Source organism: Populus euphratica, unplaced genomic scaffold (assembly GCF_000495115.2).
Source record: "Populus euphratica unplaced genomic scaffold, PopEup_1.0 scaffold101.1, whole genome shotgun sequence".
Lineage (NCBI taxonomy): Eukaryota > Viridiplantae > Streptophyta > Magnoliopsida > Malpighiales > Salicaceae > Populus > Populus euphratica.
Genome location: NW_011499894.1, coordinates 577,924 through 595,725, shown reverse-complemented (window position 1 = coordinate 595,725; position 17,802 = coordinate 577,924). Strand labels below are relative to the sequence as shown.

The window sequence follows — 17,802 nt, the reverse complement described above, 5'->3', positions numbered from 1 at the left end:
AAGAGCGGTGATAGCTAGAGAGTTAACAAACAAAAAGAAAGGCTAAAGTATGGTACGTTCACTAGAAATGTATAAAAGCAAGTTTCTTGGAGAGTTTCTTACCTTGGTAGTGTGGTAGGCTTGGTGAGTTTAGTGATTTCTAAGAGAGATTTTGAGATATAGGGGGCAGGATTTCCTCCCTTTCTATCTGGTTCAGTGGAGCCAAGCATGGAACTTGGAAGGGGCTGCAGAGCGGCAAGTCCTCACTCCTCACGGGTTTATGAAGGATGTAGGCTAAATAGGGATCAGAGGGAGGCTATTTTGCCTCAATAGCATAAAACTAATCTATAGTGGCATCCTCAAACTTTCTACCTATTACACTTCACTCCATGACTTTAAGACTTCTAATCTTAAAAGGCCACAAAAAAAAGAAAAGAAAAAGAAACAGAGAGGGAAGTACTTTGTAACTCTCGCTCGATGGATGCCATCTGACTCATGCGTGATGTTGTATCTCTTTTTTATAAGTTTAGATCTCTCATCATGGATATTAGGGAGATGTTGAAGGGACATTGGGAGATTGATGTTCTCTATTCACTTAGGGAAGCAAACTCATGTGCTGATTATTTGGCTAATAAGGCAGCCAAAAAAGATCGAGTAAAGTTTCTATATGGGAGTAGCCTCCAAATGGACTAAGCAGCCTCTTGCTAGCTGATTCTATGGGCATTGTGTTTCTTAGTGTTTAGTTCTTCTGTTTAATTTTCAGCTGAGCAAAAAAAATAAAAAAAAATGAAAGAAGAAAGGATTTTCCTGCCATTCTAAGGCATTTGTGTAAAGGAGCAGGAATTTCTTGGGTCTCTGATCCATCAGTTGTTTACACTTTGGTACAATATAATTTTAATGCTAGCTTAATGTCCCTTCTTATTGTTCTTCTTAATCAAATTGTAGAACTCATATAAGATATATGAAAAGAATATTTGGTATTGTGTCCCTCCTGTGTTTTGTCTAATCATATAGAAAAATCATTTGAAATAAATAGTATTAACACACAAATTTATTTTAATCTTTGGTTTTATGAAAGCTAAAATAACATTTTTTTATTTATAAAAATATTTTTTTATTTATTTTGTAAATAAAAATTCATCTAACAACAATTCTAACAAAGACACATATTTTTTAAACCTATTTTATAAATAAAAAACTGTAATTAAAAATATTTTTTTGTAACCCACAAGGGTAAAAATAATAACAATATCAAACATACATAAAATCTAACATTTACTAATGGAAAGTTTAGAATAAAAAACCTATTATATTGAAAACAACAAATAAATTGACGCATTTACTATTTAAATGAACGTAAGCATAAGAGTTTGACGTGAAAAATCTTGAAAAATCTTCTTCATATGCATTAAATATTTTTTTAATAGAAACTCAAAATTAAAATAAAACTATTGAGCAAATTTCTTCTATAAAAAGTAAAAACAGAGGATGCTTTTGCAATGGTTGGACAAGTAATGCAAATGTTGTCGATGCAACACTCCAAGATACAACATCTAAAACCAATAAAAAGAAAATTAATTAATCAATTTCTCATATTAAAAAAATTGTCATTCAGAGTCGACCATCCATTGTCCTCCTCTTCCCCACAACCAGTCGCCAGACCAGCAACGACGACAACACAACAGAAGCAGCCTAGAAAAACTTTTGCATAATAATCGAAACTTTCCAAGCCACCGATCTCTCATCTTCGTTGAAGAAGATCAACACCACTGTCTTCAGGAGAAAGAGGAATGAGAGGAGCAGCCATCTTGATAGTCCACAAGCCGCCTCACTACACTCTCGGTGTGTGCAACGATGCCTCACACACACTGCTTCTCATTGCCATTCTAGTTGTTTTGTCTAGTTTCAGTCGACTCTCGCAACTCGTAAAGGTTAATTTTGAACCCTGAATATCTGATTTATGTGTTTTTAGAATTATTTATGATACATGTTGGGTTTTGATGTGAATGTGTATTAGATTGCTTCGAGTAATTTGCGATATGTGCATAATGATTTTTGCTATTGGATTATAAATATTCATGTTATTCGAACTGCGTTGAATGATTTGTAAATCAATCAATTGTTGCCTTTATATATGGACGTGTGATTATCTCGAGATTTGCATTTTAATGGCAATTAAATGGACTTTATTGTGTAATGTTGGGATGCTGTAATCCTTAAAAAGATTTTGTTCATGTGAATTGAATTTTCACCATTGTTATTTTGTTTTCGCCCCCCAGAAAAATATAGATAAAAATTTATTTTCAAGATTCGCCTCGTGAATAGTATAATTCTTAAAATAGCTATACCAAGAGAAAGTTAGAAAATATTTGAAAGTTCCATAACAATTATTTTTTTAAAATATTTTTTATTTAAAAATATATTAAAGTAATATATTTTTTATTTTTTAAAATTATTTTTAATAGCATATCAAAATCATCTAACAACACAAATAAATAGTAATTTAAAACTAAAATAAATAAATAAATAATTTTTTTTGTTGAAAAACACTTATTAACGAACGCAACCCATGAATTTCTTGCAAGTCTAGCTTCCTATCATCAACTAATTGGTATTATATGTTTCTATCAATGGTCCTACATTCTCAACAACATCTTTGAGGCCCCCATCAGCGAGCCCTCCTGCGCCTGCAAGCAATCATTGCGGACCGACCAAGCACAGTGGCTCCTGCTTCTTTCTTTACTTGCAATCACATTTTTAGTTTCAGCTAAAGAGTTGCCAGCCCGCGACACTCAAGCATGATAAGGGCTGACCTTCGCAAGTGCAACGGTACAAGACAAATCTGATTTTCGAATCATTACCAGGTTTATAAACAGAACACAAAACAAATGTGGTTAAGGTCCTTTTACTTTTTTAGTTTCAATTCTGAAGACAGAAATCTATAGCTTCGAAGAAAGAGGAAATTACATCTTTATTATATTTTGCTAACGTTTACTATTGACATTCAAGGTCTAAAATAGCTTAAAGAGGCGTGAATCAGGGCTAAATCATACTTGTGATAGTTTACTAGAACTAACACCTCAATTTTCAGCAATGACAATTACATAATTGATCAAGAAACAAATACAATAAGAACATTATCACACTTTACCAGAGAAGATTATAAAGGATTAAGTGCAAGTTTTTAGAGAGATGTGATATAACTCAAGAATGTGAAAGAGGGATTGGATGCAATTGAGGGTTTAAATCCTTTCAGGAGAATGAAAAGAGGAATGGAAGTTTTTGAAATATTAAAGAATAAATGAGTAAGATTGTAAAATTATTAAAGAAATTACACATGAATTCACATAAGGTAATTATAGGTGAGACAATATGCATAGTCGTTACTCTCATGAAATTAATAATAATGAGAAATTAATAATAATATGAATAGATAAAAAATTTAAGAATCCATGTGATGAAGTCTTTTTAGGTAAAAATAGATAAAAAGCTTTTTGGTGATTAAAAGTGCAAAAGTACATGTGATAAAATTCATGTTTTTCATTTATAATGAATTGATTGATAATAAAAAAAGAAAATTTGATTAAATAATTTTCTCACTATATTTTTCACTATGTATATGTTTAGGCAATAAAAATATTTTGGATGGTAAAATTCCACAATTGAAAATAATTTAAAATAAAATTTATTTTTGCAATGCCAAATTAAATTCCATAAAAACTTGATTATCAGCTGAGACATCTTCAAGTCATATTTGCATCCAAGGGTCAATATTGTATCAAATTGATGTGAAAAACATTTTACAATATTAAAGTTTTAATATGCATATTAAATCCACTAATAATTGTTATCATTAAAATAAATAAGCTATAGGTGTTTAAAAATATTTAAACCAACAAATATTACTATGAAAGAGCATAACATAACCTTTTTTTTTCTTTTTTTTTTAAAATCCATGCAAGATTAACTCTCCTTGTTGTTGATCAGTCCGACACCTCAATCAAAGATAGACGGAATTTTTTCTGCCGGTAGAAGTAACAAAATCAAAGATCGAAGTTACAAAATCAAAGATCTTCACAACTTCCGTGTCAATGGACAGAACAAAAGAAGTGCAAGCTAGGTCCAGCTAGTGGTTTTTTATTCAGAATAAATTTCTTTCTTCAAATTCTGCCAAATTTCAGGGCCTCTAGGATGACTATTTACATACTCATTGATGAACTTTTTATCTGAAAGAGAAATTACAGTGCTCAAGGAAAGCACGGGCACAGATTTTCCTTGATCTTTGAGCCAATTATACATTGCTAACCTAAGCTCCACTCTTTGCGTTGTGAAATTAAGATAGGATGGGAAAGTGACCAAATATGATACTGGATAACCCACCTTATTTGCAAGAAAATCAATCTTCATTTCAAGAACATCTTTCGTTTGGTTAAGAATTTGAGGAGATGCTTTTATCATTTCACAAGCATCTTTTCTGCTCAAACCAGCTTCCACAATACAATCAAACCTCTCTTGGATCTTTGCTCCACTGCCTCGGAAAACCTTCAGTGCTTTTCCTATTTCATTTGAGTCATCTATAATTCCCAAGTCCAGCAAGAACTTCGACTTCAGCATCCGAGAATTCAGTATCAAGTTTTGCAATCGTTCAACTTTTGATCCCATCACCCATTTCTTCAAAACTTGTGGGCTCTCTTGGATCACTTCACACATTCTCTTATCTGCAGCATGCAAGGCTAAACGCAATGTGTTGGGTTTCTTCAATCTACATGAACCAAGCATTAGTGGGTGAGAACGGAAAATATTCTGAATCTCATGTGCCTCCATCTGGATCTCATTCAAGAACAGAAAGCAATGCCTTAAATTTGAAAAGAATTCCTCAAATTCCATTTGTGGAAATTCCAAAAACATAGAACATATCTGATTCATCGTGGATCCAAATTTGAGGAGGAAACCGATTAGCAAATATATCCTATCCACTGAATCCTCAAAGAAAATCCCCAGATGCCGGCTTATGAGTCCACCTAGCTGCTCCTCATTGTAACCTGCATGCCTAAATAAGTTGAGCAGTGCAAGCAACTTGCTCCAGTCATAAGAACTCTTCTCAGACAAATGCTCCTCAATCCTACTGATATCAACCCCCTCTTTTCTCAATATCTCTAATACCTTGATAAAGTCTGCATTCACCTCTCCAATCAAAAGGTAAGGGCTACATACAACCAACTTCATCATAAAAGACTGGCCAAGCCCCAATTCCTCATAAGCTTTTAGTTTCAGCACCAGGACCCCATAATCATACCTGAAAACTTCCGCGGCTTCCTTATAAATCTTTCCTATCTTACTTCTTGCAATCCCATAATTACACAAAACATGATAATTCTCTAAAAGTAAATCATCGTCACATAAAAACATCAGATCACGTGGAAGAAGAGGATTATAATCATGAGGTTTTAGACCCAAACTCTCAAAGAAAGGCTCAAATTCATTAATAGGGTGAAAACACAAGTAACGGGTAATGGACTGCCCGATATCTGCATCAATATCAACCTTTGCTAATAACTTTTCAAGAAAATGAGGTGAATTTTTACTCATATTCTCTGCATCCGTAAACTGTATGTTTCTAGTGAAGTGCAGATACTCTAATAACGCAGCCTGGGCTTCTGTCCTAGAAACTGGGCTTATGCTTTGTCCATTTGCAGTTTGAACTATCCTCTTGGTACTATAGAACCTAGGGTTTTCTGCAATGTTGAATAATGACACCATTGAGGACAACGGGGTTTTGTTGCTACCAACAAAATTGGATGAAACCCATTTGAAGATTTTAAATTTGCCAAAGAGGGTCATGGCTATTTTGATGAGAAATGAAGAACGGTGATAGCTAGAGAGTTAACAAACAAAAAGAAGGGCTAAAGTAAGATACATTCACTATAAATGTATAAAAGCGAGTTTCTTACCTTATTAGTGTGGTACGCTTGGTGAGCTTAGTGATTGCTAAGAGAGATTGGGAGATATAGGGGGCAGTATTTCTTCTCTCTCTAACTGGTTCAGTGGAGCAAAGCATAGAACTTGGAACGGGCTGCAGAGCTGCAAGTCCTCACTCCTCAAGGGTTTATGGAGGATGAAAGCTAAATAGAGATTGGGGAGAGGCTATTTTTGCCTCAATAGCATAAAACTAGCTATGAAGGAATCCTCTAACTTTCTTCCTACACTTCACCCTTTTTCCTATTACACTTTACCCCATGACGTTAAGACTTCTAATTTTAAAAGCCCACCCCCCCCAAAAAAAAAATGATGATTTTTTGCCTTGGACTGTTTGTTTTGCGTTTGGAAAAATATTTTTTGCCTTGAACTGTTTGTTTTGCGTTTGGAAAAATATTTAAATATATTTTTAAAATATATCTACTTAAAAAAATATTGAATTTATATTTTTTAATGTTTTTTTATTGGTTTTGATATATTAATATCAAAAACATGTTTTTTAATTGGTTTTGATATATTAATATCAAAAACAAAAAATAATATGAAAAAATTATTTTAATAGTACTTCAATAATAAACACACCAAGTGATTGTGTACAAAATAATTTTAATGCTAGCTTAATTCTAGCTGTTGTTATTAAATTATATTGATGAATTTAATACTGTCTAACAACTCGTATGAGATATATGAAAGAGTATTTAGTTTTGTGGTAAATATCTTTTGTCCAATCACATAAAAAAGTCATTTAGTTAATTAACTGACTTCTATCAATTGAATTAAGCTCCACATATAATTTCGTTTTAAATTTTAATTATATAGAAACTAAAGTAATATATATTTTTTTTATTTATAAAGATATGTATTTTATTTATTTTGTATGTAAAAACATATCTCATAACAGTTTTAACTAATATATATTTTTTTAAACCTATTTAAAAAAAAACACAATTAAAGTTATTTTTTTAAAACCCTTTTTTTTTAAATTGCAACTCAAAAAAAACCCACAGTGCCAAACACCCATAAAATTTATCAATTATTAATAGACCATTCAAATAAAAAATTACCTTTTTTATTTTAAATTGCAACTAAAAAAAAACCCACAATGCCAAACACCCATAAAATTTATCAACTATTAATAGACCATTCAAATAAAAAATTATTATGAGTTAATTTTAGAACTATGATAGGCAATTTAGGCTAGAAAGAAATTCAGGTCATAAGATTTTAAAATTGATTTATTATGTCGGGTTTAATAATAATATCAAATAATTTTTTAAAATTTTATATTTCATTTTTTCTTTTGATTGATTTTTTTTTAAATTTTATCCTTTAATATTTAGATAGTTTTGAATTGGTATAAAAAATTAATTTCAATTTACTTTTTATGAGATTATTGCAATGTCAAATAAATATTTTAGTTGATGTTCAATTTTACAAATATTTATTTTAGTTATCATATTTTAGGGTAAAAAATAATTTTTTAAAAACAGTTTTTAAAATTTATAAATCCCACGATCTAAGTTATGAGTTTAGTAGTTTAAATTAGGAAACCGGAATCTATATAATATATTTTCATCTCTATATATTTTTTAAAAAATATCATCTTGATTTTTTTAAACCATATCATATTTTTATTGGTTGTATAGGTTATTTTTGAATTTATCAAATCAACTAAATTATATCAAAATAATTTTTATACAGTTAATTTGAAATTCGAGCAGGAAGAACTCAATATTAGCATATAAAATCAAGTTTAATAAAAATGTCAGATAGTTATTTCTACCTAGAATTCTTCTTTTATGTTCGAAGTTTTTTAATCTACTGCAATATAGCACAAATCGAGAAACTAGTATTAGCTAAGCAAATTTCTAGTTAAGAAAAAAAGTTTTTTTCTTGGCATTATATCATATTGTTTTTTTTTTTTTAAATTATAAGGTTAATAGACTGCTAGATTTAATTAATAAAGAGCTGATCAAATATTCATTATGACTTCCCCCCTGAAACTTATTTGGATCGATTTTGTTTTGACTTCCACTATGGTTTTAAACAATCGTGAAGCACTGATACGTTTTACATGTAGAAGCAGGACGTAATGCTGATCAATCAGAGGTTTAGGACTAGGGGATGTTCTTGCTTCCAACTTCATATCAATAATCGATGTTATTTAGGTAGTGTTTGATTGCTGTGTCGAGTTAAATACGTAGGAGATATAAGAGATATGTTATTTTATTTATTTTTATTTTGAAAATATAAAATTTTTAAAACTTTGGGGATAGAACGGACATGTGAATAATAATAGCATGGCAGAAGCTCTGAAATGAGAATACACTTGAAACTCCATTACCTGCCAGCAGCAGCACAATTTTGCTGACCCTTTCCTGAATTTGTTCAAAGTTTATTAACGGAGGCTTGTTGATCTACAGGTAAGGCAACGATTTATGTGTAAAGCCCATCAGCTCAAAGATCATCAACCCTTTCTTTTTCTTTTTCTACCATGTGCCAGCTCTTATTGCTCCTTCTGTCATAGAAACAATCAGCAAGTAAGAGCTCTCTAACAGCATTTTGGACATAGAGATCACCTCCCCTGCGATGTTGTTAATAGTTCCAGTCCAATCGATGAAAACCATTTAAATTTTAAAAGCAAGGAAACCAGCACAAAAGCTGTAAAATGAAAGTTTCAAGACTTCAAAAGGGGTGCTGTGACTAAGAATGGGGTTGACGCACAACAGAGAATCGCAAAGGATCTACCCTTCTATCCTTTTCTTCCCGCAGCCTTCACCCTATCCTCAAAGCGCCACTGCCAGTAACACAATCTTCACCGTGACTGACGCCAAACGAACCTATGTGGTATCTCACAAAAACACTGTGAGCTGCCACAGTCGATTGTGTTTTGCTTGCCTTCCTCTCCTTTCCTTCTTGATAATTCTAAAAACCTTCAGTTTTTTCCCTTAAGTACAGTTTTTTCCCTTAAGTATCACAACGATTTGCAACACAAACTAACTTATACATGCTTATAGATAAAAGGTGATACTGCAAAGCCTCCGTTTCATTCTGACTGACCACAATATCATTGCCTCCAGTAAAACTACTTCCAGTTTATGTGTGTGAGCTTTTCATGGCAAGAAACAAATTTGGTTTAGGCTGCCTTCCTTTCTTCCTCATGCCTTACCCAAGCTTTCTACGCCAAAAATGATTGACTGGAGTCGACGCGCCATGGTCCCCATGATTAGAAATGCATCATCAGTTTGATTCTTCATTTATGAGTCAGGCTTAATTTTAATGGAGGCAAATATTCAATTATTTTGTCCTGTTATTTGCCTAGCTTGATGTCACCTGTTAATTGTCTTTTCAAAAAAATAAAAATCTGACAAGGCCCTAATTAAAAAGGAGATTAAGAAAAATAAACTGCACGAAGTAGTAGTTGGAAGAGGTCAGGTTGGGTTCTTAGGGTTTGGATAATGATGTCTTGGTTGTTCTGGAGTACAAGGCTGTAAAGCTTAATTTAACTATCATTTTATCATTGCTATCACTACAATTAACTTATTATTCAAGTAATCATTATTTTATCATAATTGCCACCAATACCATCACCACAACAACTGACTACGATCATCAATATCATCATTTTTATCACAAAAGGTACAATTTTCTCATCTTATTACTATCACACGAAAACTTGAGAATAATATATATTTTACTGTCAACAATATTGTTCAGAAATAAACAGGTTCCAATTAGAAAGTATAAAGATACATTGCAATGGGAAAATTCATGTTGTTGCCTAAAATTACCCGGTTAATAATTATAATGCATTGAGATGGTAAAATGGAAAGGAAAAAAGAATACATCAAGTATCGAAATTTCGGTTTCTTAGCCATTCTAAGGTTCCCAGGACTTCCTATGTCATCAAATCATCACAACTCGATGACATTAACCACTGCACTGGGGAAGCACGAGTTCTCTTCATTGCAACTCTACTGGAGGGCTTGGATTAGAAAGATCAGGATGTGATGCAAATTTCTGAGGATAAGTGCACTACATGGGTAACGCTGTCAGCAGATGCTTGAACTCCTGCATCCATCCTGCTGCTGCAGTTGGTGCAGAGAACAGCACTGCATTTGTCTAGATTTGCTCTTGCGGGTATAGGAACGCTTCACAATAATAGTTCATTCCTGCAACCAAAACAACAGAAAAGGTTTCTCTTTATGAAGGTAGCAATAAATTAAGATCGACAAAGAATCTGATGTTGATCATTTGGGTAGCATGCATGTAATTCGCAACCCATTTATAAAACATGACATTCAAGATACATCTATTGTTTAGAACTTGAGAGCCTCTAAATATAGTTGGTAGATATTGCATTATCAATAAGTATAAAAGAAGAATCCTTTTCCATGCATCAAATTGACACCAAAGAAAATCGTAGTTGAAGGTGAAGTTTGGATGAGTTCCAGACACTCAATTTCCAAATCAGGCCATTCGACTCCATAGTCCCTAATTATTATCTACTGTGGAGGGGATATCAGATACTGTCCAAACTGCAGCAGCAAAGATATTTTATAAAAGCTTCTAAAACTCAGAAGCTTAAATACACAACCTCAATTCAACAAGAAACTGTCTGTAGCTCATTATATTAATGTCTTTCGGAGAAACTTTTTCATTCCTTATAGACTTCATTCTGCAAGTATAATGTTCTTATTATCATACTTAACCTTTCTTCTATGGCTTGCTACATTTGAAATGGAGAAAGATAGTGTATTCCAATATAACCTTTTGTTGATGCCCTGCATTTAAGTACGGTACAAAAGCATTTGTGCAAAAAAGGCAAACAGAAAATAAAAAAAATCAGTAGTTCATGTTGATTGAGAAATTCCCTTTTCTAAGGAATCATCATGTATAGAACAACAAAAAAGGAAAAGGCACACTGTTAGGATCAGTTGACGAATTATTATCAGATTTACTCCAAGCACCTTGTGCATCTCATCTGTGGCCTTCTTTACAGCTTCCACTGTCTTGCATGTAACAAAAGCACAAAACCAAACTCTGCATGCAAAAAGGGAAAAATAAGATAATGACATCATGAATAAAAAAATTCACAGTTGAATAAACAGGCATTAATGCTGTCTCCTCGTTTTATAAAAACACTGTTTAAATATGTGTGCATTGTTTACAGTTAAGCACAGTATTCAAGAAAAAACCCAAATTAAAACCAACCTACCAAATACACAACCAACTTCAAGATTCCACTGCAAATAGCTCATTGTTTATGAAGGTAGTATGACTACCTGCCATTCCCAGAGGTGTTACTGGTCAAAGTAGAAGGGGTCTTTCTCCATGGCAGCTGGTAAATAGGAAATCTGAGATTGTGCAGGATATGTAGAAGGTGCTCCAAGAGAACTCAGGAGAGAAAAACGTTGTATTATCTTCAATATAAGATGTCTGAATACAACAACATCAATAAAAATTTCTGGCTTGTAAGAATAAAAGAATCAAACATCTTCAGACTAGGCAATTAACAGAGGCAGAAGCATGGAAATACAAGTTATGTGCAGCAGATGGCTTCTATGCAGAACAAATTTCTTTCTTTAAATCCTCCCAAATTTCTGGGCCTCTAGGATGACGATCTACATACTGACTAAGGAACACATTATCTGTGCAACCAACTATAGTGCTGAAGGAAAGCATAGGATTAACTTTTCCCTGCTCTTTGAGCCAAGTATACATTGTTAACCTAAGCTTAGCTCTTTGCATTGTGTAAGAGAGATAGGAAGGGAATCTGACCAAAGATGATACGGGAAAACCCAAATCATTTATGAGAAAATCAATCTTCGTTTCAATAACTTCCTTTTTCTGATTAAGAATTTGAGGGGATACTTTTATCATTTCACAAACATCCTTTCTATCCAAACCAGCTATCACAAGACAATCAAATCTCTCCTGAAGCTCTGCTCCTCTGCCCCGGAAAACCTTAAGTGCTCTTTTCATTTCATCTGAGTTCTCTACAAATCCCAAGTCTAAGAAGAACTTAGTCTTCAGCATTTGAGATCTTAGTTCCTCACCCGAGTCTGGTAACCATTCAATTTTTGATCCCTTCACCCATTTCTTCATAATTTCTGGATTCTCCTGGATGACTTCACAAATTCGCTTCTTCCCAGCATTCAGACGAGAAAGCAAACTGTTGGTTTTCTTCAACGTAAATGAACCTATAAATATAGGGCGAGAACGAAAAAGCTTCCCAATCTCATATGCCTCCATATTGATCTCATTCAAGAACAGAAAGCAATGCCTCAAATTTGAGGCAAATTTCTCAACCTGTACCTTGGGAAACTGCAGAAACAAGGAACATATCTGGTTCATCGTGGATCCAAATTTAAGCAGGAGCCCAATTAGCAAAAGAGCCCTATCCACTGAATCCTCACGCAGAATCCATGGCTTCTGGGTTATCAGCTCACTTAACTGCTCATCATTGTAACCTGCCTTGCCAAATAAGTTTAGAAGTGAAAGCAACTGGCTCCAGTTGTAAGTGCTCTTATCCGACAAAAGCTTCTCAATTCTACGGTACTCAAGTCCCCCTTTCCTCAATAACTCCAATATCTTGATAAAGTCAATGTTCGCATCTCCAATCAAAAGATCAGGGCTACGGACAACCACCTTGGCTATAAAAGAAGAGCTAAGCCCCAGCTTCTCATAAGCTTTGAGTTTCAATGCCAGGACCCCATAATCATATCGAAAAACTTCTGTTGCTTCCTTATAAATCTTTCCCATCTTATTTCTCGCAATCCCATAATTACACATCACATGATAATTCTCAAGCAGCAAATCATCGTCACTCAAATACATCAGATCACGTGGAAGAAGAGAACTATACTCTTGAGGTTTTAAACCCATACTTTCAAAGAAAATCTCAAATTCATTAATCGGGTGGTAACGCAAGTAACGGGTAATGGACCGCCTAATATCTGCATCAATATTAACCTTCTTTAGTAGGTTTTTAACAAAAACAGGTGAGTATTTGCTCATATGCTCTGCATCCAAAAACTGAAAACTTCTAGTGGAGTGCAAATACTCCAGTAATGCAGTTGAAGCCTGGGCTTCCCTTCTAGCTGCATCAGAGATTTTGCTAATGCTTTGATCATTACCTATCAAATTTCTATCCAAATTCTCATTTTGAACCGTTGTTTTTGTCCCATAGAACCTAGGGTTTTCTACAATGTAGCACAAAGAACCCACTTGCCATATTGGGTTTCTGCATCTACCAACAAAATTGGGAGAAACCCTCTTCAAAATTTGGAGTTTGCGCAAATGGTTCATGGCTAACTCGAAAGAAATAACGTCTAGAGCTTGATAGAGATTCAACAAATAAGCACAACAGAAGTTCCAATGACTACAATAGTTTTTGTCGACTTTCTTACCTTGTTAGAATGGTGGGTTTTTTGAGTTCATGGCTAACTCGCCAAGTATGAAGCTCTGGTTGCTGAGCGGCCCGTGCAAGAGAGTGAATAGTGTGTCCATGAATCTAATGTCAAAAGCATTCTTAGTTAATTGCAAGAGGTACCCTCCAATGTTTTCTAAATTATTTCTTACACCCAAACATTTTTTGAGATTGTAGTGTCATATCGAGACCTTTTCTTCGTTGAGATTAGACCTGTTCATGGGCAACCCGGTCAGCCTGTAACGGGCGGGCCTGGGCACGGATTTCTGGCCCATAGGCCCCGCCAGACCTCTAACCAAGCCGGTCTCGGGGCTGTCAGTTTTTGAACCAGGTGGTGATCGCACCAGGTCGCATAAAAATAATAAAACCCCACTTTTCCTGAATTTCTTCCTTTAGCTACTCCTGTTAGGGAAAGCTGCCGCTGCATGCATATATATATTTTTACAAAATGTTAAAAAAAATTAATTTTTTAAGTAATATTATTTTAATAAATTTTAAAATAAAAAATATTTTAAAAAATAACAATTAACGCAACATAAAAAAAACTCCTCTTCACTCCTTCGCTTCTACAAAAAAATCTGTTTAAACTGTATTAGCAGTGAAATACTTAAGAATATATTAAAATATTTTTAATATAAACATATCAAAATAATTTAAAAATATATAAAAAAATATTATTATCTTTTAAATCACATTTTTCAAAACACAGCTTGCACCGAACGTGTCTTACTTAAGATAACATCGTTGCTTGAAGACATCGCACTCATGCGTCAATTATTTACATTCAGAATAAGTGAATTCATGAATTCTTCAATGAGGATCCAATTGAGGGCGAAATCAGTTCAGACCAAATTGAAAATTACTGTATCCAGTGGGGGCCTGTATGAGGTCCCAGGAAGAAAAACAACATGTGCATTAGAGGTTTTTAGTCAAGTTAATCTAAAGTCTGTAGAAGCCTCCCTCCTCGAGGTTCTCAACTTCCAGCGAGAGACACCATAAGCGGAATCTGTCTCCTGGAGATGCCTGTCCCCTCCAATCTAATATTAGAGAGGTAGTGACTAATGAAGTATGCTGAGTCCTTGGAAAAGAAGGGGGAAAGGGGCAAACGAAAATAAAAATAAAAATAAAAATAAAAATCATCTAGTATCAAAATTTCACTTTGTTTGCCTTTCTGAGCCTCTCAACAGCTACTGTCTCATAGAGCCATCCACAGCTCCACTTGACAACATAAAAAGTACCACATTAGGGAGGCATAGGCCTTAGTAGCACTGAAATTGCATTGAGAATAGGTCACTGTTTAGGGTAGTAATAGGGGGGGTAGCCACCCATTCCGACAGGTGGTGCTGGTGAATGCCCTAATGGTTCTTTCTTCGATGGAACTTGTACATAGGAAATCTGAGATTGTGTTGGGTATGGAGCAGGTGCAACTGGAGGATTAGGGTATGAAGAAGCTGGATATGGTGCTACAGTTTGAGGATAAGGATATCCAACAGGGGTACCACTGCCAGCGGGTGCTTTTCCTGGCTGTGCATATCCACCTGCTCCCATTGGTACTTGTAGGGGAACCATGGGTGCTGGTAAATGCGTTTGTACTGTTTTGCTCCTGTGGGTATCAGCAAGCTTCACAATGATTGTTCTTCCCTGCAGCCAACCAAACAAAATGACGTTAGTTTGATAACACAGAATTTGATCAACCAAGAGATCAAAATTTGTCACTCATGTGGCTTGTGCTCCTTTCCAGATAGGAACACAATTAAAGAGACCTGCATCTAGGACAAGCACTTTACAACCCGCTTGACAAAAACAAGACACTTGAGAGATCTCTTGCTTAGAAATTTGAAGCTCCTGATAAATACCAGAATAAATTAATAAGAATAGAAGTAGAGTCCCATTCTATGTTGAGTGGACACCACCGAAATTTATAGCAGGAGGGCAAAATCGAATGACCTTGAAGACCGTGTGTGTGTGTGTGTGTCTATATATATATATATATATACACTGAAGGACGAACACCGATTGCTGCCCAAAATGCAGTAGGAAAGTTAATCTATAACAGGTCCTGGTCTAAAACTTAAATCAATTTAACAAAGCCTTTGTCCAAACTACTTGGGGTAGGCTCATAGCTCCAATGTTTCAGCAAACACAACCACTGTTTTTTAGAGAATCTTACACCTTGTTGGACATTACAGCAAGCATCAAGTTCGTTTTCTTTCCTTTTCCTGGGAGAAGCAAACATCACTTATAACCCATCTTCGTTGTATGGCATTTTGATATAAAGAAAAATAACTCATGAATAAGGAATTAGAGAGCAAACTTGACAAACACATTCCAGCAGCCACAAAATGAAAATAAAAATTCACAATTTTATGATGTTTAAGAACTTTCCTCCTCTAAAGATTTATGTATTAGAACAATAAATAAGGTCACTATTATGACCACCTCTAGGGAATTATCGTTAACTTACCCCAAATAACTTGTGTGGATCATCAATGGCCTTCTTTGAAGCCTCCACTGTCTTGTATGTAACAAAACCAAACCCACTGTATATGAAAGGGAAAAGAAAACAACCTTCAAAAGTTTGAAGACTTAGGCACTGGGAAAAAGTTAAAAATAGCAAGTATCTCTTGATGAACAGAGAAAGAAAATGGCATTTTACCGTGATTCATTAGTATCTTTGTCATACGCAACTGAGCCTTCCTCAATATCCCCATATCTTCCAAAAAAATTAAGCAGCATCTCACTTGAGATCTCTGGCGACAAACCCCCAATGTAGAGTTTCCTCTGGGCTAGATCAGGTGTGGTGCTTGCACCAGTTAATCCCTCGCAAGCTAGATTGCAGACAGCCATCCGACTCTGGAATCAGAACACAAATAACTAATTATAAAAATCTCAAGATTATGAAAATGTGTGAAAACAGCACAAATGTGTAACTAGAGAAGTTACATGGAGTCTGGGACTTTCTTGCTTAGCTGAGAAAAAGCCTTGGCATCACAAATTAATATCCTAGCTACCTACAGAGTGTAATGACAGCCATGCGATAACAAACACTACCTCTGCTTCATACTTAAAGTACATCTTAGACGAGCAACATTTTGGGTGAACTTAACCAGTCACAGATCTAAACAATGCTTTCTAAAATTTCACCTCAAGTATGGTTGTTTATAACATTTGGCCATATTATGTACTTAAAAACAACAGGATAATTCACAGTTCATTAAATTTCCCGAGTTCAATTTTCTCAAAGCAGATCGATGTGCTAATGAAGCTCTGTATGATACATGAGTGTTCAGTTCATAATTCTGTTCTTTTAATCATGTCATATTTCATCTTCCATAACCCAATTATACTTATTACTTGGAATCTATGCCCTTACAAACAGATCACCCATGCAGGCAGTACGGGATTGTGCACAGAAAGAAACACACAAATCATGCATGCAAGAACTTAAAAACAACCACTTACATCAATCAATCTGCTGGGTGCTCCTAGTGCACTTTGTGCTGATTCCATATGCTTGTATGTAATGAAACCATAACCACGTGACTTTCCTGTCACTTTGTCATAGATCACAGCTCCTTCTTCTATCTCTCCATGCATTTGAAATGCCTGGAACAATAGCATACAGCACTTAGACATGAGAAAGATTTAGAATAGTAAGCAAAAAATCAAAGAGAAGAGCGTGTAAAAGAGTATTTTCCATGTGAAAAAACTCAAGGCAAAACTTGTATCATGTGGGACAATCATCACCATGGCACACAAAAAAGACACTCAGCAACCAGCAATGCACTCACAGCACACAAGGTTTCTGAAGTGGTGTTCCAGGCCAAGCCACGGACAAAAAGCTTTCGATGGACAGGATCTGCACTGGCAAGACCTTTAATTTCTTCTGCAATTGAAGGATATTGGGACCCTCTTTATGCCTCAACATGCAAGCAAACACACATGCACAGTGTCAATCACACAGCATACAGTTGAAGAACCACCCACAAACCCCCAATCAGCATGACAAGTGGAACATTCTCACAAAGGCACTGATATATTCAGTGCATGCAAACTCACGCGCACAAACAAGCAGAGAACAAAGAAGCAACAAATACGGTTCCAGAGCTGTTTTCTTCATAGAAAGTTGTAGCATCTAAAGATGATGCCGAACAATAAATAATAAAATTAACTCAAGAACAGAAAGAAGCTTTTAGAAAAGAAAGAAGCTGAAGAAGAGAAGGAAGGGGATCTGCACAAGGGCTCAAACTCTCTCGTATAAATCTCTTTTGTAACAACTCACATACTTGCCTTTGCAATTCAGCATGTTCACTCGGGTTTATCCTATAGTGAGGCAAGTTTGGTAATGTAGCTTCAGGGATAAAATCTATGGCGTGTTGAACATCATGCATAGGGGGGAAAACATCAGGTAATTC

General features: G+C 34.8%; 3 protein-coding genes across 7 annotated transcripts in view; all 3 read right to left on the bottom strand.

The window, feature by feature from the left end:
* Positions 1 to 6,193, bottom strand: part of LOC105131790 (uncharacterized) — an 8,442-nt gene extending 2,249 nt beyond the window's left edge. Inside the window, exon 1 of one of the 2 annotated variants that reach the window (XM_011034941.1) lies at positions 4,130 to 6,193. In XM_011034941.1, coding sequence (XP_011033243.1) covers positions 4,130 to 5,820 — 1,691 coding nt within the window. In that variant the 5' untranslated portion in view covers positions 5,821 to 6,193. The remainder of the gene's footprint in view (positions 1 to 4,129) is intronic. The other variant, XM_011034942.1, reaches the window with a different exon arrangement.
* A 3,386-nt stretch (positions 6,194 to 9,579) lies between these two features.
* On the bottom strand, positions 9,580 to 13,553 carry LOC105131789 (uncharacterized). Of its 4 annotated transcripts, none has more exons than XM_011034939.1 (4): positions 11,241 to 13,553; positions 10,983 to 10,998; positions 10,668 to 10,753; positions 9,580 to 10,127 (listed from the first exon to the last, which is right to left on the bottom strand). In XM_011034939.1, the coding sequence occupies exon 1, from the start codon at positions 13,264 to 13,266 to the stop codon at positions 11,518 to 11,520; it is 1,749 nt and encodes a 582-aa protein (XP_011033241.1). In that variant the 5' UTR covers positions 13,267 to 13,553; the 3' UTR covers positions 9,580 to 10,127; positions 10,668 to 10,753; positions 10,983 to 10,998; positions 11,241 to 11,517. The 4 variants fall into 4 exon arrangements, with proteins under 4 accessions (XP_011033241.1, XP_011033240.1, XP_011033239.1 ...); XM_011034940.1 differs by lacking the exon at positions 10,668 to 10,753 and having other exon boundaries at positions 9,632 to 10,127; positions 10,926 to 10,998; positions 11,241 to 12,914; positions 13,368 to 13,551; XM_011034938.1 differs by lacking the exon at positions 10,668 to 10,753 and having other exon boundaries at positions 10,926 to 10,998; positions 11,174 to 13,553.
* Positions 13,554 to 14,299: 746 nt separating this feature from the next.
* LOC105131788 (UBP1-associated protein 2C-like) overlaps positions 14,300 to 17,802 on the bottom strand; it is a 4,737-nt gene continuing 1,234 nt past the window's right edge. The window contains exons 2-6 of the mRNA XM_011034936.1: positions 17,179 to 17,299; positions 16,850 to 16,993; positions 16,044 to 16,240; positions 15,852 to 15,927; positions 14,300 to 15,028 (exon numbers count right to left, since the gene is read on the bottom strand). Of these exons, the coding sequence (XP_011033238.1) occupies positions 14,678 to 15,028; positions 15,852 to 15,927; positions 16,044 to 16,240; positions 16,850 to 16,993; positions 17,179 to 17,299 (889 nt within the window). The 3' untranslated portion in view covers positions 14,300 to 14,677. The remainder of the gene's footprint in view (positions 15,029 to 15,851; positions 15,928 to 16,043; positions 16,241 to 16,849; positions 16,994 to 17,178; positions 17,300 to 17,802) is intronic.